This window comes from Neopelma chrysocephalum, unplaced genomic scaffold (assembly GCF_003984885.1).
Source record: "Neopelma chrysocephalum unplaced genomic scaffold, ASM398488v2 Primary Assembly neopelma1_106b, whole genome shotgun sequence".
NCBI classification, from domain to species: domain Eukaryota; kingdom Metazoa; phylum Chordata; class Aves; order Passeriformes; family Pipridae; genus Neopelma; species Neopelma chrysocephalum.
This window is the reverse complement of record NW_020897771.1, coordinates 2,640,572-2,660,662: the sequence shown is the minus strand read 5'-3', so window position 1 is coordinate 2,660,662 and position 20,091 is coordinate 2,640,572. Positions and strand designations below refer to the sequence as shown.

The 20,091-nt window shown below is 39.3% G+C and overlaps 1 protein-coding gene across 4 annotated transcripts in view; it reads left to right on the top strand.

The window, feature by feature from the left end:
- NELL1 (neural EGFL like 1) overlaps positions 1 to 20,091 on the top strand; it is a 283,038-nt gene that overhangs the window by 58,414 nt on the left and 204,533 nt on the right. For all 4 annotated transcript variants that reach the window (XM_027696334.1, XM_027696335.1, XM_027696333.1 and 1 more), the window contains exons 5-10: positions 766 to 862; positions 6,638 to 6,710; positions 6,970 to 7,052; positions 10,928 to 11,062; positions 11,909 to 12,011; positions 15,345 to 15,418. In XM_027696334.1, the coding sequence (XP_027552135.1) occupies positions 766 to 862; positions 6,638 to 6,710; positions 6,970 to 7,052; positions 10,928 to 11,062; positions 11,909 to 12,011; positions 15,345 to 15,418 (565 nt within the window). The remainder of the gene's footprint in view (positions 1 to 765; positions 863 to 6,637; positions 6,711 to 6,969; positions 7,053 to 10,927; positions 11,063 to 11,908; positions 12,012 to 15,344; positions 15,419 to 20,091) is intronic.

Sequence of the window (20,091 nt, the reverse complement as noted above, 5' to 3'; positions counted from 1 at the left end):
TGATGATATCATTGTGTAGTGGTCTGTGTTCCTGGAAGAGTCGTTATGGAAACTTCATTGCAGCTTTTCTAAAAATAAACAAACCCCCAAGCAAAACCTTTTTCAAACTCCGAATACTTGGTTGATTTAAAAATTCTGTCTTACAACAATTTTCCCCCCAAAATTTGGTATGCAGATTACTGCAGTCATGTGCAAGTTTATGCAGTACATAAAGGTTGCTTATGGAGCTTGTATTACTTGCTGCTGTTGTTGGATACCAAGCATATATAAAGAGGTCCTATGCTGGTGACAGACACCAGCTGGATGGGCAGTGGTGGCACCACACATGAGCGCCCAGGCTGAGTGAATTCTGTAATGAGGAGAGAAGGATCCATGTGCAAGGATGCATAACACAAATGTAGAGGAGAAAGAAGCCATGGGAGTAGTGTGGTAGTATGGAAAAAAGTTCCTTTGTGAAGTCCATTCAGAATTCTAACCAGCTTGAAAGTCCCAAAGAGTTGTTGGATCTGGATGGATCTTCTGTATGATTGTATGTTTTTATTATTTTCCCTACTATGATGGACTCTTCTTTTTTTTTTTTCTTTTAAAGTTGTAATATACCTTCTTCATCACTGTCAGTGATAAATATTGTGCTTAATGAAATGTTGGGGTTTTTTTTCGGTTCTACTTTCTATCTTTTATTGTTAACTGATTCTGAAAGTTTTCAGAGGAAAAAGAAAATTCAATGGCAAAATTCAAAATAATGGCAATGTATTCCCTCTACAGGATTTATGAACGTGTCATTGATCCCCCAGAAACGAATTTGACACCTGAAAGCAGTTTATGGCTTGGACAGAGAAACAGGAAACATGGTTTCTTTAAGGTAAGCAGTTATGAAATGACATCTGAAGAAGAAAAGTAATAGTCAACAAGATACTTCCACTTAGTTATCTCACACTCGTGCAACTGTAGAAACAGTGGACAGTTGGTAAACAGCTTGTTTACAAAGTAGAAGTTTCTGATATTTATTCCAGTTTTGGATTAGAAGCCACAGTACAAGTGTTTATGTGTGAAAGGAGTCTATAGTGCAGCAATAGGCCAATCTGCCTATCCTCAATCTGGGCATGGATTTGTTGCCAAGGTGATTTACCACCCACTCGGTTTCCCTTTGAAGCTGTCAGTTCCTAAGACAATTTTACAAGTTGCCTTTTTCTGAGGACCTCTCCTCAAAGTCCCCAGATTTTAACAAGCTAGGACAATTATTTTATGCTAAAATTATTTCAGCATAGCAACTAACAATTTTAATTGTGAGATACAGGTAAAAGCTAACTTTTAAGTTGAATGATGGTCCGAGAGTTGCTCTGAACCTGGAGTACATTTCATCCTCCAGCAGCTGAGCTGTCACTGGGAAGTGGAATTGATAGCATTATTTTATTCTACAGCTGTTGGTTTTTTACCTCAGCTGCTTCCCACTATTCCACAGATGGTAAACATATGTTTATAGCTACATGGGGAAAGGAAGAAGTTATATTGGAGTCGCCTATCTGAAATTCTTATTTTATGCAGGGAGTCAGAGCCTCAGAACTCTGGGATATTATATATTTGCAAATTAATATTTCTACGTGTTAACACTTTGGAAACAGCAGGGTAGCTAATGATATGCTAATGAACTGACAATTTTTATTGATCATAATGAAAGCCGACAAGTGCCTTACTTTGCTTTATGCATGCCTGAATATTTTACCAACTTTCTTCAGGGCAGAAATATAATTGGTTGTGGTTTTTTTAATCCTGCTTGTGAGTTTCAAAAGTCCTATTTTTTTTACTTTACTCATTGCAAAAACTTGGGATTTTGCCAGTTTGTAAAGAGTACACATCTCTTTCCATATATTTACATGCTCAGCAGGACCTCCCTTTCTTTTTCAGAGCAATTTGTTTCACTGTTTTAGCATATAAAAAATTAGATATATTTTCCTTAATGTGTAAACAGAGATCTGCAGGGAAATAAGAGCGTTAAAAAAGAATTAGCATTTTTGTGTGCGTGCTGGAACCATGAAACTGTGTGTAAGAGAAAGTACTGGATGCTGTTCTGAGTATCATCTTCAGCATTCCAAAAGTTTTCTTTCTTTAATGATAGTTAATTAATTGTCATTTCTCTTCATAAATGAGTAGCATTAAAGCACATTTTGGTCATAATCTCCCGCCTATATTAGATTGTAATTCTTCAGTATATCAGAAGAGGCAGGAGGGATATGATATTCCTAAGTCACTGTGACCAGCTGCTGCAATTTTTCATATTTATGCTTTTGTTCCACATCCTTATTTACAGTGATTATTCCACAAGTAGTCCTGCTGTGCCTGTGGCCTTGCTAGGGACTGAAGTGCTCTATGGTGTAATCGAGGGAATTGAAGTCTCACCCCTTGCTACTGGTATCTCTTACTGGTTGTAACTTATCTGCTACGACCAAGCACTTGAAGTTCAGACAAGACTGTGTGCTTGTAGCACAGCAGTGGTGGGAGCAAATGTGGAGCTGACTTAAGATAGCATTGTCTGTTTGGTTTGAAGGCAATCTCATGAGTTACTTCCACTGAAAACTACGTGCTGACCCTTCAGGTTTGTTTGTGTGGCTCTGTCCTGGTTCTGGCCAGGACAGGGTTAATTTTTGCAGTAGCCAGGAGAGAGCATGGCCAGGACATGGAGGTTATTTTATACCACCTCACATCATTGACAGGGGTGGGGGAAAGGGACTCCTTGAGGAGAAGGGCTTCCTTCTGGTTGAAAAAATGTGGTGGAAGGAGCCTTCCAGTGTTGTCTATTATTGTGAATGTTTCTCCATGTGAATAATTTCTTATACCCTTTGCTATCAAAATTGTTGCTGTTACTGCTCATTTTCTTATCTCATTGCTGTTCCCAGTAAATTGTTCTGATCTCAACTCGTGATCTTCACTTTTTGTGCCTCCAATTCTCAACTCCATCCTGCTGCAGCAGGAATGGGGAGGGAAAGGGGGATTGAGAGGGAGCGGTCTATGGTTTGGGAGAGTCTCAGTGGGGGCACTGAATTGGGGAGTACCATTCACAACAGCCTTAATTTATCCACCCCTTATTCTATACCATCTGTCATGCCCACATCCTATACTTTCCAACTACATATACATCTATATGAAAATATATATACACATATATATGTACACAAGCTCAGGTCTCATTTCCGTAGTCAATGACCATCCCTCTAAGATGTCTGTTGAGTTCATTTAGTCCATGACTGTGGGTTCTACCCATCCTAGATGTCTTCCAGGGCAGGAGGGCTGGTGTGCTGTTGGCTGGTTTCCAGCTGCATCAGCAGCTCACGACTGGTGTTTCTGGAGCGGTCCACACTCATTGTCCATGGTAGTTATGGAATTCAGTAGAAGTGTCATTCAGCAACAACAACCTCCATGTCCTAGCCGTGACCCCTCCTGGCTACTGCAAAAATTAACCCTGTCCTGGCTGGAACCAGGACAGTGTCCCAAACACAAGATTTGTTTTAGGGCTAGAGAATACTATCATAATCAGATTAGGAAACCCAAGTAGATGCAACTGAAAGGACAAAGAGTGTTGCCACACATCCAGGGAACTCTCTCTCTGGGATGGATCTGATTGCTGTCAGGATCAGAATTATCTGCAAAATTTTGTTTTATTGCTGGGGAGAACCCTTCTCCCTAGGGGTCCCTCCACAGAGCTACTGCAGAAGTGAGCTTATTAATGCATTGCTGACAGGGTGATTCATGTAGAAAGACAGTAATTTTCATAACTGCTAGAGCAGGCTCTATTGATCCTGCATATTGTGTCTGGGGATTGTATAGTAGGTGCTTGAGAAGCATATTGGTATTTTTACTGCACACCATCATATGTATATCTCATATATATATATATAATCTCATATGACTCTATAATAATTTTGGACTCAGAGTTGTATGGACTAAGGTGCAGACTAAATACCGTAGCAGGGGCAGCTATACAGGTGCCTGGCAAGGGGCATGTCTGCACTATGTGGAGCAGCACAGTGCTCATCGAGTGGAAATCTGGTGGTGTTGGCATGGCTTTGCTTAGGCACATGAATTTCAGGCATTTCTGCTGGTGTTCCATGCAGAGCCTTTCCCCAGCCCTGGCCGATGCAACTGGCACAGCTGTGTGGCTCCCATTATCTCTGTGGGAGAAGGAGGTTTTAAAGAGGGTGAAAGGCAATGGGGGAAATGAAAATGCAGAAGTGGAGAGCTCGTGGAATATATGAACCTTTTCACAGAATGTGAGAGGAGGGTTCTATTTAGTAGAGACAGGAGAAGTGTCATAATCTGGACTGTTGTATTACATTCTCATGGGATGGGCTTGATAACTAGTGCTGCAGACCTGAATTTCATCCTGTAGCAGGTAATCTGCCTGCACAGATGAAGGCTCTTCATGCTAGCGAGTCCTGATGCTGAACTGAAGCTTTGATTGTCATTAACCAAATGTTTTTAATGATAGTGTAAAGGTGATGCCTGCTTGGGAGGGAAAAACTAGAAAGATTTTGGCTGCTGACATCTCCCTGTCAAGGCCAAATCCAAGCTCTCAGTAACCTTGACTTAATGCTCAAGCAGGAATAATCTGAGTTTGTTCATGTTTGTTACAATAATTATGGCTGTAATAAGTGTTTGCCTATAATGAAGTCTTTCTATTAAAAAAATACATCATCAAAATTTCTGCCATTTGGAAGTTCTTTTCTATACTTGATCATATTAATTCTATTTCATATGGTTATAGACTTTTAAAAGGCATCTATGAACTGAAGTTCATATTCATATTTTTTCTATGGTAATATACTTTTACGTGGCCAGAAATTGAGACAAATAAAGTAGTTGTATTTCGTCTTCAGGCTGTATTTAAATGCAAATCTATCCAAAAGACAATTGAGCAGTGTGACTCTCATGCAACAAACATATTTGAAGCTGAAGATGCACTTGAGGTATTTTCTTCAGCCTTTTTTTTTTTATCACTTCTCTCTGGATGGTGCCTTGTTAGCTGGGTGATATGGTCTGGTGAAACTTTGTAATCTCATTTTCTCTTGGTTGAGCTTTTCACTGGAGAGGCTTAAGAGTTGAAATATATTTTATGCCTCACCTTTTAATTTCTCACTGATGACTGCTGACAGAAAGTATGGAAAATGGCTTTCAGGATGTTCTATTTCCAGTGACAGCATTACTTCTCATTGCTTATGGTTTCATAATTCTCATAGATGAAAAGGTTAATAAATGTATATATTTATGCAAGAAAGACAGTGTGATCTGTTTATCTCTACTAATATTTTCAGTTAATATTTGATCATGAAACAGTAAGCAGGAAACAGAGCTTGCTAAATACCGTCTGCTCTTTTAACAGATGACCACATAAATGTTAAATCACATGTTACTTGCTGTGCTTGCCAGGCTTCAAGGGCTATATGAGGCCTTTAGTTTATTTATGGGTGGACTTCAAGGGCCTGTGAGCAAGTGACTATGTCCTTGGTCTGCAAAACTCACTCTTTGGCATTTTAACTGAAAATTAAAGCACAGTCTTGCAAATCAGTAATTTATTTAGATAATAACTGTTGCCATGATAAATTTCTTTTCAGATTAAAGAAATTCTTCCGTGTCTGGGAGGAGATAGAGCTGTGTCACAACATCTGATTAACAGGCAGGGGTAGTGCAACTATGAGCCCTAGAGGTCCCTTGTTTCCCCTTTCTCCTCTCCCTTAGTGACCATGACATTATAAAAGCTAGTGGATCTTGTGAAGTAAGTACATTGCACAGTTGAAGATGTAGCAAAAGCTTTGTCCTGACCTTAAGAGAGCAAACACAACCTTCAGCATTTTCTGGCCTATTTGGAGTATATAGGGTTCTTCAGGGCCCAGGTGTGCAGGGATACTGGGCCATCTGCCACTTCCATTGGGGGTATCCTTGCAGGTCAGGAACAAGAGAGGATGCAGCCAGCGCTGGACCTTTTGGTCCTGCCTCTCTCCTGTCCTGCCCCGGTTGGTTTAGGATCATCATACAACCTGCACTGACTGGCTCTGACCCTCTGCCAGTCCTGTGCAGGGCATCTTTCTATCTGTCAGGGCTAGAGAGAGGATTTCATTCTGACTGATGGCACGATTACATGAACTGCCTGTTGAGACACAGAGGTAGTAGGCTAAATGAAAGCAAACAGTGGAAGTGTAAACTATTACTTACATCTGGCACTATATACTTGTCTTTTCACAGTGTTTGATTGCACAGTCTTATTTGGCTAAATCACTAAAGAGTTTTACTGTGGAATTCCTTTTTTTTTTTGTCTTTTCAAAAAGTGTGTCATCGGCTTGAGCAATGGTTATTATTTCACTGCTTTTTTCACCAGTCTCACCCCATTTTAAGACGTTTAAGCAGCTTATATTTGGCGGTTACAAAAGACAAAGCCGTATTATTTCTGCGTTCTATGAAAATTAAAATCCAAACACGCTGATAGGAGGAGTTGTTACATTTTGTCCATCTTCAGTTATTTTCCTCATAAGAAGAGTGAGCTGGTAATTTTTTCGTATCCACTGAAGAAATGACTTGTGAAACAGCTTCTACAGATTTAAGTCAATGTTTGTAGTCTATATTACCAGTTTTCTCTTCTTTTACAAAGGGTGTTATTCAAGATGTGAAAGTCATCTTTATACCTAATGGATATATAACACAGTGTCCTAATCTGAATCGCAGTAAGTAGCAATTTCTTTATTTTCTCTATCTTAGATTTTTCATACAGATTGTTTTCTTGTTTTCTTGTTTTAAAAATAATATTTTTGGGCTTGTCATTTTTTTTTTGCATGTGCTCACTTCCAGAAGGCAGAACTTCTGTGTAAACAGATTGCATTTTATGTTCAGATAAATCAAATATGATAGGCTGTTGGTTATTTATGGGTTATTGTGTCTTTCCTTCTCTTCCTTGCTGTTTCTTTTTACTCTTCCTCTATTGAGCATGCCCGACCTGCAGTGATTTCTTAAGTCTGGTGCAAGGAATCATGGATTTGCAAGAACTCCTGGCAAAAATGACTGCAAAAGTAGGTACCTAAGCTTTTTTGTTAGTTGCCCATTTCCTTCTGTGCTAAGATGAAAGTATTTATTCCTTATGCAGCTATTCTACATTTTCATAGCAGAGCCATTTTTTTTTCTCCCTGTCTGCAGTAGACTTATGGATATAGATCCACGGATGTCCCTTAAGCTTAATAGAGTTTCTGTTGTCTACTTTATTATTTGTAAGACAGTGACAAAAAAATGTCCAGATGTGTACTTTTTTTTGTAAGAAGCCCTAGCCTGATTTCCCTGTTCATGCTGAGGGATAAATACAGAAACAAAAGAGTGAAATCCCTCAATAATTTCCTCACCACATGATGCTGTCTGAGGGGATATGTTTGCTTGTGGGAAGTCTTCAGGACTGGTGTAGTGTCCTTCCTGGGAATTGGAATGAGGCCCCAAAATGAAAATGCTTGTGAACCTGCTGGCTGTGCTGATCTTGACATCGGCTTTGATCAGTGGTTTTTATCAGTGTGAAAGTTAATCCAGCTCCAGGTGATGTGGTGTGTGCTTAGGTTTTGGGGATTGTGCCCCCTACTCCCCCCTTTTTTTTTCTTTCTTATTTTTCCCCCTTAGTTTGGATCATGAATTGGATGAAAGGGGACCTATAATGCTGGGGGGCTTTTTGTTTGCTTGTTTTGGATTTTGGAGATTTCCTTTAGGCTCTGCTCCTACAATACACAGTCAACCTCTGTGTGAGCCAGGGCCCTTCAGCTAAGGCTGTGGTGAAGTTTTGGGGTGGGAAACTGTGTTTTAGAGGTGACTGAACCTCTAATGTGTGTTAAAGGACAATCTGAACACTTTTGGAGGTTAATGTTGGTGAACCATCTGGTTTGTGGTAAAGGACAATTAATTGTCTCCTCTGAAACAGGATTTATGTGTTAATTACTTACAGATTTAAGTGAAAATTCTACAACCTGTGGATGCATTTAATCTCCGTGTAGTAACTGAAGAGGAATTTCAAAAATAGGATTTGCATAGTAGTGCTGCTTGTGTAAAAACATTATACTTTTTCCTGTGCTGCCTTTAAGAGTTCTTTCCCTTCCCAACAGGAAAGGGGAAACTGTTTTTTAGAGAGTGTGAGCATTATCCTGACAATCCACTTACTCAGCTGACATGCTTTGGACAGGCTGGCTCCAAATGCAAAATGTGAAGCTTTTAGTTCAGTTTTCTGCTTGTACTGTGAAAGAGAGGCAATTATTTTGAGCCCTGCTGGTGGTATGAGCAAGTTCCAATTATGCACTGTACTGAGGAACTTGCTTCCTCTGATGTTAATTATATTTTTGCTTGCTAGTACTTTATGAGGGGAAGCAAATAACACAGTATTTGCACTGCAAAGACTCCATGCTTTCATAAAGTGGTGCTGGGATAATCCTTCATTGCAAGTTCCTTTTCTGTTGTAGTAGTCTACTGACTGTCTCGTTGCAGTTGTTACAGAAATACTGTTGTCCAGGGAAAAAATGCATGCAGCAGGAAAGGAGGTTAATTTGGTAGACAAATGCAAGTTGAAAATTGACGGTCTGGAGGGAAGCATTAAGGTTGGTGCATTAGGCCTTTTAAGTCCTAGCCACAGTAGCCACAAGTGGTACTCATGTAGATACAAGTATATCTATGGGATGATGTATGTCAAGGCAAAGAGGAAGGCTTTGAAGGGCTGTGAGCTGCCTGCAGAGATCCCGTTTAGCAGGGCAGGTGGTCAGAGAATGGCTTGCTAATGTACATGAGCAAGGATCCCTAGCTCCTGGTCCTGCAGCAGGAGATGAAGGGCATGAACAACAAGACGTTTGGAAAAAGTGGTTTGATGTCTAGTTGTTGCTTTAGGTTCCACTATATCTAGGATTTCAGTCTGTGTTTGGTTACAGCTGTATCACAGCACTGAGTAGACCAAGGAGTCTTGGAATGGATGTTTGTGTGTAGTTTATATACATTAAAACTGTGAAGACTCAGAGCTGGGCTTGCCTGGCAAGAAAACACCCAACTAGTGTTTCAGGCTCTGATAATTTTAGTAGCTGTGCAAATTGTGCAGTGTGAAGGCAGGAAAGGGGAGTACCCTCCTGCCTGGGCTTTACCTCAGGGTCCCCTGAGTCCAGTGCTGGCTCAGGATGGGACATGGGGGCTGTGTAAGGGGCCCAGCAGAGCATAGCAGGTTATCATGGAGTGCTGAATACAGGAGCATTTGATCGTGACCTCTAACAATCTAACCACACTTTTTTGTCCTCTTCCTACCCATGTTTTGTGAAGACGTAGCTTTTAAAGATGAATAAATGCTAGCTTTTAAAACCTATTTTATTTTTGTCATGATTTGAATCAATTCTGAATCTCTCCAGTATATATGTCCAATTGATTTAATCCTGTGTCCTTAAATCGAGTCACACCGGATGTCACAGTATTAGAATCTGGCTAAAATGTTAATTTGCTACAGGAGAAAAGGATTGTGCTATATTGCAGCATTCCCAACTGCCATGCAATAGTACTGTTAGTTCCTCTTTAAATGTAATGGCTAAAATAATTCAGGCAGCTTTAACAATCTGCTGAAATCAGTCTGGGCATCTCCTGCCTTTCTTTGAGTGGAATATAATTTCTTTTGGTAAATTATGGGCCCACACTAGGATGTGCTTTGTATTCACGTGTTACATGAGGACTTCAAGCACAAAACTTTCTACTGAGCCTTTGCTTGGTTGAGGTCAGAAAGGCTGAAGCTTGACTTTGATTAAAATCAAGAAAAATCAAGTGCTTGAGTTCACTGATGAACTAGTTAATCTGGTTTGTTTACATCATGGGTTTATATGCCAGGAACACTTTTATGAATAACAAAATTATCCTTATAAATTTTGGTGACTTGGGGGTTTTTTTGGTATTTTTGTTATTTATTTTGTCAGAAACAATGGGTTTTTTTTTAACACAAGCCTGTCATCTTTCAGTTATTTGTATGGGCAGGGGAGAAGCCAGGAAAGAATGCACATATTTATTTCTAAGCCTATATTTCTACATTTGTTTACTTATTTTTAGTATTAGAAAATGGAAAAGCAATTTTGAATGCTCTTAGGTATTAGAGATCATGATACTGGGTACAAGGTGGTTCCTCTCTGGAGGATGTTAAGATGGTCCTTTGTATGAAAAGGAGGTCTGTGCTGTGGCTGAGGAGAGAGTGGTTCAAAAAACCTTGTCCTTTGCTGCTGCTGCTGCTACAAGAATGAGCATTGTCCCCATTTGTTATTGCATAGTATCTCATCAGTAACACAGCAATTTCTAGCCTGCAGTTGCAATTCTTGGAAAAGATGCATCAGTTTTAGCTTCTTGATATGCATTTTAAGTCGTTGGAATTGAGGAGGTAATGGGAACAGTGAGGAATGTTAAGTGCCACCAGGGTTTACTCCAGGAGCATGGCTTGTCCACTGATCATGTACTACACTTAATTAAAATGCTTTCTTTCCCCCCCAGATATCAGTTGCTGTTATAAGGTTAAAAGTATTAGTCTGGCTGATGCTTAACAGTGATGAGATGGGGAAGTCAGTCTGCCAGTCTTCCTGCTTTTTTACCTGTGATCAGGTTGATGAGCGATTAAAAATTTAAAAGAAAAAGAAAATTGTCTTTTTGTACTTCTGGTAATGTCCAGACATTCCTGAGGGGTTTAGTTGCTGTACAAGAGACTGTTGCATGAGTCATAAGCTGTTGTCAATTAGCATGGATAGGTCCATCAAAGTCTGAGGAATAGGGTTAGTTTATACCTGCTGATATCCTGGGTCAGTGTTTCAAAGGTTGTAGGCAAACTTGGCATGGCTAAAAATAGCTATACTGTTTTTGCTTTTTTAAATAATGTGTTTGAATTGCAGAAATCTCATCAAGTCACTTTAATTTATAGTTAAATTATGCAGAAACAAGACTGAGTCAATTGGAAGACTGTCATTGTGAGAAGACTTGTCAAGTAAATGGATTGATCTATAGAGACAAAGACTCATGGGTTGAAGATGATCACTGCAGGAACTGCACGTGCAAAGTAAGAATTTCTGGAGTTTCAAGAATAGGACCTAACAAAAATGTGAAAATGGCCTTTGAATACATTATGTTAACTCTGAGAATTATTATGTTTTTAGTATGCATCTAGGGGCAGTATGGACAATAGAGAGGAGAATGATAAAATAAATAAAATTTTGACATTGCGTATTTGCAGGCTTCATAAATAAAATCTCCTTTCCCTTGACAGTGCTTTCTTATTTGTTTTAATTATAGTGGTGAGGGCTTTATGGTTTTGGGGTGAACAGGTGGCATTGCTTGTGTTTGGAATTGTTTTCACTGCAGTAGCTTTTTCAAAAAGGAAGCATTATCTTAATAGTATTCATAGATGCTTAGTTGCATCATGCATGGTAAAAACTTGCAGATTCTGTTTTCAGCATTTATCAGTCTGAAAAATACAAGGAACAGAAAGCGAATTAGTATGTAAAACTTGTATCTTTGAAATTATTTGATAAATATCTGAAGAGAGCCTTTGTTTGCTCAGGAAAATAGAAACCTGATTGTTAAAAATCTCAAAGATGATTGGAACAGCCTACAGAAAGTAGTGCCTATGTTCTTGTAAACAGGGACTTATGCTTTCCACTTAATGCATTTTGCTCAGGGAAGGGGGAGTAAAACCAGTAATATGTATCAAAATGGGGCAGTTCAGCTTCAGATGCACTTTGATTCATTTTGTAGTTGGATGGGATTAGATCTGTTAGTGAAGGATGGGTTTGTAATCCAGAATGCTATTTTCATTTACTTAAATAGTCTTTATTTGTGTTTTGTGTAAAATACTCACTAACTGCAGCGGTAGTAGTAGAATCTTATCTTAAAAACCTTTGCTTAGAGTGGAGTTGTGGAGTGCCGAAGGATGTCCTGTCCCCCTCTTGAGTGTCCTCCTGATGCTCTCCCAGTGCACGTGGAAAGTCAGTGCTGCAAAGTGTGCAAGGGTAAGTACATCACACACACCTCCCAGTTTCACCTTCCATTGAAGCAGAGTTAAACCTGTCCTGACAGCAGGCACATTCTATAATGACTTTCAGAGGTCCTGCTAATTCAAGTGACACGAGTCACAGTGGCAGACTTGATTTAAGATGAAAATAAATAATTGCTGAGAAATGAAACAAGCATTGCAAATTTCCGAGGTACTCTTTTTACCTATTGTCAGTGGAAAATTATTCATCTGGTTTGGGGCTGGGAACCCTGTTGATGGAGAAGAGCATCAAGCCTATGGTCTGGACTTTCTGTTGTGATGAATAAGGAACTGAGCTGAACCTTTTTGCCTGTCTTTTATTTCAGGTTGAAAGGTTGTTCTTTAAAACAAACATGACAGAATATCAGACCCTGGGTTAGTATCGCTGTGTGGAGTGATAGTTTGCTGTAATTAATTTCAAAATAAATTAATGAGAAGAAAGAAGAGTTAACTAAATTTTGTGATCAGTGTTATTGTTAGCTTTCAGTTCCTTCTTCTGGTAATGAAACCTGTCAATTAATGTTCATGGAAGGAATATTCAATATTTGTTGCCTTAATAGTAGTACAAGGAACAAAGACAATTTTTATATGAAAATTTGAGCTGTATATTGATGCTAGTCATACCTTCAGAAATTATCTTTCCCCTGATTTGTTCTGGAAGACTGGTAAACTTCATGCATGAGTTTTTCAATAATTTATTAAGACAGGGATGTTGAATAATTTTAAGATTTATTAGGAAGACAATAACAGTTTTTTGGCATTCTGTTACCCTTCTTCAGTTGTGGAATTCATTAGTTCCGTGCACAAATATCCTTTAGCTGTGATCTTGCACTTGTTCTTCTTTACTTATGTAATCTCATTTCTCTCAGCTATATGTCAGCATGAATATTCTGCATACTAAAAGATCTTCATAAGCAGAGTGCTTGAATGGTAAAGTGGCCATGCTGGCCTATTTTTTTGTGTCTCAAAATGTTTTTGTTTGTGACACAGAGTCTAGAAAGTTCTTTCCTGAAACTGGGTGCTTCTCTTGGCGTGTGTGTGCACAGTAGCCAGAATCTGACACAAAGGAATTGTAAGGCACAAAATCCTAGGTTCAGTGTATATCCCCCTGAGTAAACTGTGTTCCTGTTATTTGTAATGGGAAGAGGAACAATCAAACTTGCCTTTTGTCAGTGATTGGCACAAACTTGGCTTGTTATTCTGACAAGAGCTCAGCATGTCAGTCAATGGGAAGGGACGCGTGGAAGTTGATTGAAATGGATTGTAAATGCGAGCTCCTTGACAAAATGATGTGCTAGGACCACAGTTAGTCACTTTTGGGGAGATAGCAGTAATTGCTGAGGTTTTCCATAGAGCTGCACTGCAGGTGTTATTTTCTCCCTGCTTTTTCTATTTAGCTCTGATAGAATCATCAGCTGTAATTTACCGTCTCCAGGGATTATTGAATGGCTGGATTATTGAACACTTTTCTGCCTCAGCTAAGGGTTAATGAACAAAGTAGCTCTAATATCTGATATGTTAAGGGGTTTAGGTGGTTCAGTTTTGATCCCTGCCATCTTAGCCTTTCAAATAATATTTGACAAAAGACTATAATTTTGTTTAAAGTATCACTTTTTCTGAGTTGTACATGAACTTGCTTTCTGGTGCTTCCATTCTTTTGCTAAAAGCGTTCATGTCAGGAGAACAGACAGAAAGAAGAAGGAAATTTCTCTATTTATATCCTCCCAAAAATAGTTACTGGGATTCCTAATTTAAATGAAGCCTCCTGATCTGAAGTGTTCTTTCGAAGTGAGATCACAACAAGTCGGGCATAAAAACTAGGGCAACTTTCAAAAAACAAAGAAAAGTAGGATACCAGAAGGAAGAAGCCTGTTTTTCAAATGCTTTGGTGGTGATGAAAACTGGGTTCTCCTGAAAATTAGTTGTTTTGTTTTTTTTTTTAAGAAATGAGCATTTTCACAAAAAGTTGTTAGAAGAAGATGATCTAGCAGTCATTTCTGCTTAAAATTCGGGAATCAAACTGGCTATGGCAGTTGCTGCTGTGGAATAAATACTCCTACTGCTATCAGCTGTAAGGGGGACACACATGCACCTGTGAGTGCTTCCCTTACCTTGGTATTCAGGAGAGAAATTGAGGTAGAGCAGTCCTAGGTAGTCTGAGTCTTATTTGAGAACAGAACTCTGAACACTGACACTGTCCATATGGCTTGACTTGGGAAACTTGAAGAGCTCTGCTCAGTTGTAATGTAGGATTCAAACCTTTTAGCTTTCCTTTCAGTGTCGTAGGTCAGGCTGTTACTGGTCAAGTACAGAAAGAGCTGAATCTCCACAACAAAAAGTTATTTTATCAGTGTTTAGCACCGACCTGGCCAGTAATGCAGGGTGCTTTTATAATGGATACTTGTGTGAGATCATAACAGTCCAGCTGTTCTCTTTAATTAATGGATTTACTGTCCGTCTCTGGAAGTGAAATTTAGACACGTAGTTGCAAGGGGACTGTGATAGTTGTGGTAATATTTGACAAAGCTCTATCCTACTGTGACCCTGCTTGAGGTTGCCTTCTCTATGGTGGCAGTATTCTCACTTTGCCTTGAAATGAATGAGGAATGCTCACAAGTTCTAGTCTGTTGATTCATTTGTGGAGCTGCTTATCTTTGGCAGAAGGATCAAAACTTCAGACGAGAATTTTTTAGTGGGAGCTTTGAGTTTCCTGGGAAATCTGCTTATTTTGTGTGTGCTTGAGGAATATTTTTCTGAAATAGATTTTCATAGTTTGTTGATTCAGTACAGTCATTCACTGCATCTAATCCATTTTTGCAGTGCTCCAGCAAGTTGAAGAGTTCACCTCTGTGCCCACAAAAAAAATATGAAGGCTTAATTGAAATCTATGCTTATATTATTCTCTCGATGAACTGTACACTAATAAATGTCTCCAATTCTTAAAGAGACTCACAAAGAACTCTAATAACACAAATACTGTAGCTAGTCTACAGAATGTAGTAGTTAAAATATTTGCCATTGAATGATAAGGAATTTAGTCCAGGACATGTTGTTTGTGCTCTTATTCCCTCTCTTTAGTTTGGGTAAAAATGCTGCTTTCTCTTAAAAACTAATTATTTGTTTGCCGCTTTGCTTGTAATTATATATAGTACTGACTTCTGATATAAGCAAAATGCATCATAGTTTTAACGTATTCATATTTTTTCGATTAATACTGGTTTTACTGTTGTGTAATGTCTTGCATTTGTTTACTGCTTAAATACTGATTTAATTTAATTTTAATCTGCCTCCTTCCTCTCTCCGATTACAGCAAAGTGTATCTATGGAGGCAAAGTGCTAGCTGAAGGTCAACGAGTATTAACCAAGAGCTGCAGGGAATGTCGAGTAAGTTTCAGTTGTATGAACTTTTCCTGATTTTAAATGTATCTGTGGCGTTCAGAAGTGACAGTGAAAAGTTAGTGCATTTCTTTAGGCTACCTTCATGCAAATGTGACATCTGTTGTCTTGAAAAGGTGACCTTGAAGTCAGTGAAAGCCAAAAATACGAAAACAAGGCAGGAATATTACCCTTGCAGGATAAGAAAAACAGGGGCAAAATGACTTGGAAGGATGTTTTCTCTTTTCTCTCTGCTTTCATGAGCTCTAGAAAAAAATAGCAGCATCTTAAGCCAATTACTAATTTCAGCCAAATTGCTAAAAGCAATTCAAGCAACCTGGTTTATATTGTTTGAGTTACTCCATACTTCCCCTAGTATTATTTAAGCTCCATATAGGTCTCCTAATTGTCGAGGTACATTACTGAGTATTGGACTGGACTGGGGTCTTCCTTGGCAAATTCATAACACTTAGGCAACTACAGTCGGTTTTTTAGAGCTCAGGTAAACAGGCTGTGTTAGAACCACTCAGGGAGTGTTGGGGAATGTGAGAGTATTGGAAAAGATTACAGTGATCTGGTTATTGTTGTGCTTGTAGTTGAGTGTGGAGAGCAGCAATTTTATGTTCGCTAATGGAAATGGACAATAACTGGTTGCAGATGTTGTGAAAACAGCTTGTTATGCAGAATTACTTTGCTGTTGTTGCTGTGTATCTGTGGAGGGGTGCTCAGCACTGCATATACAAATATGTGGGCAAGGTCATTGCCTTGGAAGACAGACTGAGATGCCTGTTATTTATAATATGACGTAGAATGCTTATTTGAGAGGGGAAAATGAGAACAGGGGGATTTTCAAATTAAAGTGAAACCAGAGAGAGTGATCTGAATTAGGTCTGTAGAACTTCTCTGTGCTATAAATTAGTGTTATATTCATCATTATGAGTATAATAATATGTTCATGAAGGATGAAAGCAAATACTGACCATCAAATATCTATCATTAGACATGAGTGAAATAATGAAAAGAGCTTTTGAATTTTGCTTATTGTTGAAGGAAAATGATGTGGCAGTGCTAATTACAGTAACATTGAAGTTGGTATTTACATCTTAATGGAGAGTATTGATAAGTATTCGAAATGACATCTGTGAATGCCACACTATAAAAAAATAATGCATCCATGCCTTCACAAAACACCCCAACAAACAGAAGGTATTTCTACAGCTGTACCTCAAGTAGATGTTACACCTCACTAGTCTGGAGACAGTCTTTAAGTGGGTGCTTATGTTGGGTGCTCTGTCCATATAGGAAGCTCATTCAATGTGTCTTCAGCATTTTGACCTCCTAAATCTGTTAACAAAACACCTCCTTGTTTTCTGCCTCAGTTAGGAATGCTCACTAGATAAAGGATGAATGGTGATGGGTCAAACTGTGGCTGTGTCATTGTTTTCTGTCCTGTGTGGACAAGGTATTGTATGAATAAAGGAAGGTCTTTGTGATAGGGGAGGACTATAACAAATTTAACATGGTTTAATTTTCCAGACTTGAAAAACAGACATCAGGTTTCAAAAGCTGATGATCCTTGAAGGAACACAGTGGCGGGTACACATCAACTGTGAATTTAATAGTGTTGATAAAGGTGACTTAAAAATCTTTGTGTCTCTAAAAGAGGATATATTTGTAGGTGGGGTAATGTCAAAACGATTAAGTTGAAATTTCACATTTTAATTTTTATTTAAAGATAGATATTTTATTCTTTGCATAGGTACTGATCCAAGCTTAAGAAGCTTTTAACTTCTGTATTTTTTCCATCTAAAAAAATAATAATGCTGCTGATGGATCCAGCTAGATCAAAGATTTTCTTTATCAAGCTGTGAGATGGTCTTTTAATTTCTGAAAACTAATCCAGACTAAAAATATTTATGATGCACATCCTCTTAACCATAAGCACAGATGTTACTGTTGAACAGCCATTCCCAGCTGGAATCCTGCCCACAAACACTCTCTAGATGAATCTACAGTGACAAAATGAGTGCACAGGTATTTCTAAGAATCACAAAATGGTTCAGGTTGGAAGAGACCTCTGGAGGTCGTCTTGTCCAACTCCCCTGCCTGAGCAGGGCTGCATAGAGCTGGGTGCCCAGGCCCATGTCCCGGGCTTTTGAATATCTCCAAGGATGGAGACTCCACAGCTTCCTTGGGGAGCCTGTACTGGTGATTGGTCACCCTCACACTGAGAAAGTGTTTCCTGATGTTCAGATGGACCCTCCTGTGTTTCAGTTTGTGCCCATGGCCTCTGGTCTTGTCCCTGGGCACCACTGAAAAGGGCCTGGCCGTGGGTATTTATGTGCAGCTGTAAATACCAATTTATTGCTGTACAGTTTATTGCTGCTGTTTCCAGTAAATTGTTGTTATCTCAACACATGATCTTTACTTTTTTTGCCTCCAGTTCTCCTCTCCAGCCTGCTGTGGGGGAGGCAGAGGGGGAGGAGGAAGTGAGCAAGCAGAAGGTGATTTCAGTGGGAGCACTGAATTGGAGGATACCATTCCTAAACCACGACAAGCTGTTACTGATCAGTCTTTTGGGAGAAAGTTCCAAATAGCAGCCTTAGTTGTCACTCCAAGAACAACACTATTCCTTATCTTTACAAAAATCTTTTTAGTCAAGCTTCCTGGAGGTCAGTGGACCCCTGTCCATCTTTCTAGCATTTGTATGGCACACTGACCCACTGCTCCCAGCATTAATGGACAGGAGTTTGGTTTTGTACCCTTTGCTGTCAAACACGTCTGGTTACGAGCAGGCAGCTGATCAGCTGTAAATTCCCAGTCCAACAAGAGTTATAGAAATCTTTCTGATGCCTTTAAATAAACCACATCACCATACTGGTGAACCCCACAAACACCAAAATAAATAAATAAATAAGCCAACCCAAATGCGGAAAGGTGCAGTTTTCTAAAGCACATACACACTTGTATTTTCTGGCCTCCCCGCCACAACAGAGAGATGGAACAGCTGGAGAGAGATCAGACATGGGCCAGGAGGATAAATAAGGCACTGGAGCATCTCTTACTGGAGGAAAGGCTGAGAGAGCTGGGACTGTTTAACCTGGAGAGGAAGAGGCTCAGAGGGGGTCCCAGCCATGCCCCCTCCTGGCTCCTGCAAAAATTAACCCTGTTCTGGCTAGAACCATGATACAGTTAAATCAAGACAGGAACCCCCCCCCCCCCCCAAAAAATAGCCTTATCTGAATCTTGCTATTATTTCTCAAAGCCTATCATCTGAGATAAGCTGTTAGTGGTTCAGATTTTCACTGCATGTCACTGATTAGGCTTACAGCCAATCCTTATTTTATGTACTTGCCTTTGTAATTACAATAAATTTAATTATCTTATTGTAAACGTTTGACTCCAGATCTCATTCTTTGTGGATTGTATGTTACAGTTGGAGTTTGATGTATTTATTCCAGAAAAAAATGTCTTTTTGGCATCCTTTTCTGTCCAGATTCTATCACTATGTATGTGAATTGAGTATAAAAAGGAGTAATTTTTCTAAGGCTGCCTGAAGCAATAATTCTAAAGTGTGAACTGTTCTTATCTCAGTGAATGAAGTCTGAAATCTAATGATGATAATTCTTATAATTGGATCTGTACTAGTATATAACAAATTGATTTTAACCCAAAGAACACTCAACATGGATATATTTTAATTGTTTTAAAAATTAATTATAAATAAGGTTGATTTGTTTTCCCAAGATGCAAATTCTGCAGAAAATAGGAAAATTAAGGAAATAAAATCTTCATGTCATTAAATAATGGAATTCTCAATTCGTGTTCTTCTATCTCCTTATGAGTCACTAAAGAAGCTGTGAGCTTGGATTAAATTTGTCTGTAGCTTTTTGACTCATCCTGATCACTCATTTCACTTTCATGCCATTTCCTGCCATATTTTTGACCAGATTTATTGTCAGTCAATGCTCTTTGTCCGTATGTTGACATACTGTACTCCTCCTGCTGTAATTGTCCTGTCTGAGCTTAAATAGGCAATGAGTTATATATATAAAGCCAGGGCCTTTCTAGCTGGTGGCTTGATAACATGATAGTAAATGATGGCTCAGCGTGTCTGGTCCTTTTATCATCTTTGCTGCTGCAATTGCACAGGCAGCCATGGGGGGATTCCTCCCTTTCACTTATGGAAGTGGGATCAGAAGGAGACCTAATACCTCCATTAATTTCACTGTTCTTGTGTGGGCACTTGCTTCAACCATGCGTTGCTGTATGTGATACTGCAGGGAGCTGCTTTTTTTTTCTTACCAAAAGAATCACAAATCCTGATGCCTGGGGGTTTTTTTAGCATTATTTTTCATGACAGCAACTGATGCAACTTGCCAGTGAAGACAATTGGAAAGCGAGAGAAACGACTTGGCCCTGCTTTTAGCCTTGAGATTGTAACCTCGAGGGCAGCGAGTGGCAGTGATTGCAGAATGGTCAGCTTTGCATTCCCTGGGTCTGCTGCACTTCTCAGCTCTAAATCCTGCTATCTGCTGGGTGCCCTGGGCATCATTTGTGCCTTGTAGACTCAGCAGGCATTTCCCAACCGTGTAGGGCAGCTTGATGCTGTGAGAGCTACCTCTGGAGCCTGAAGGGACGTAGCTGAACCAGAGTGGCATGGCTGGTGAGGCTAATTACCA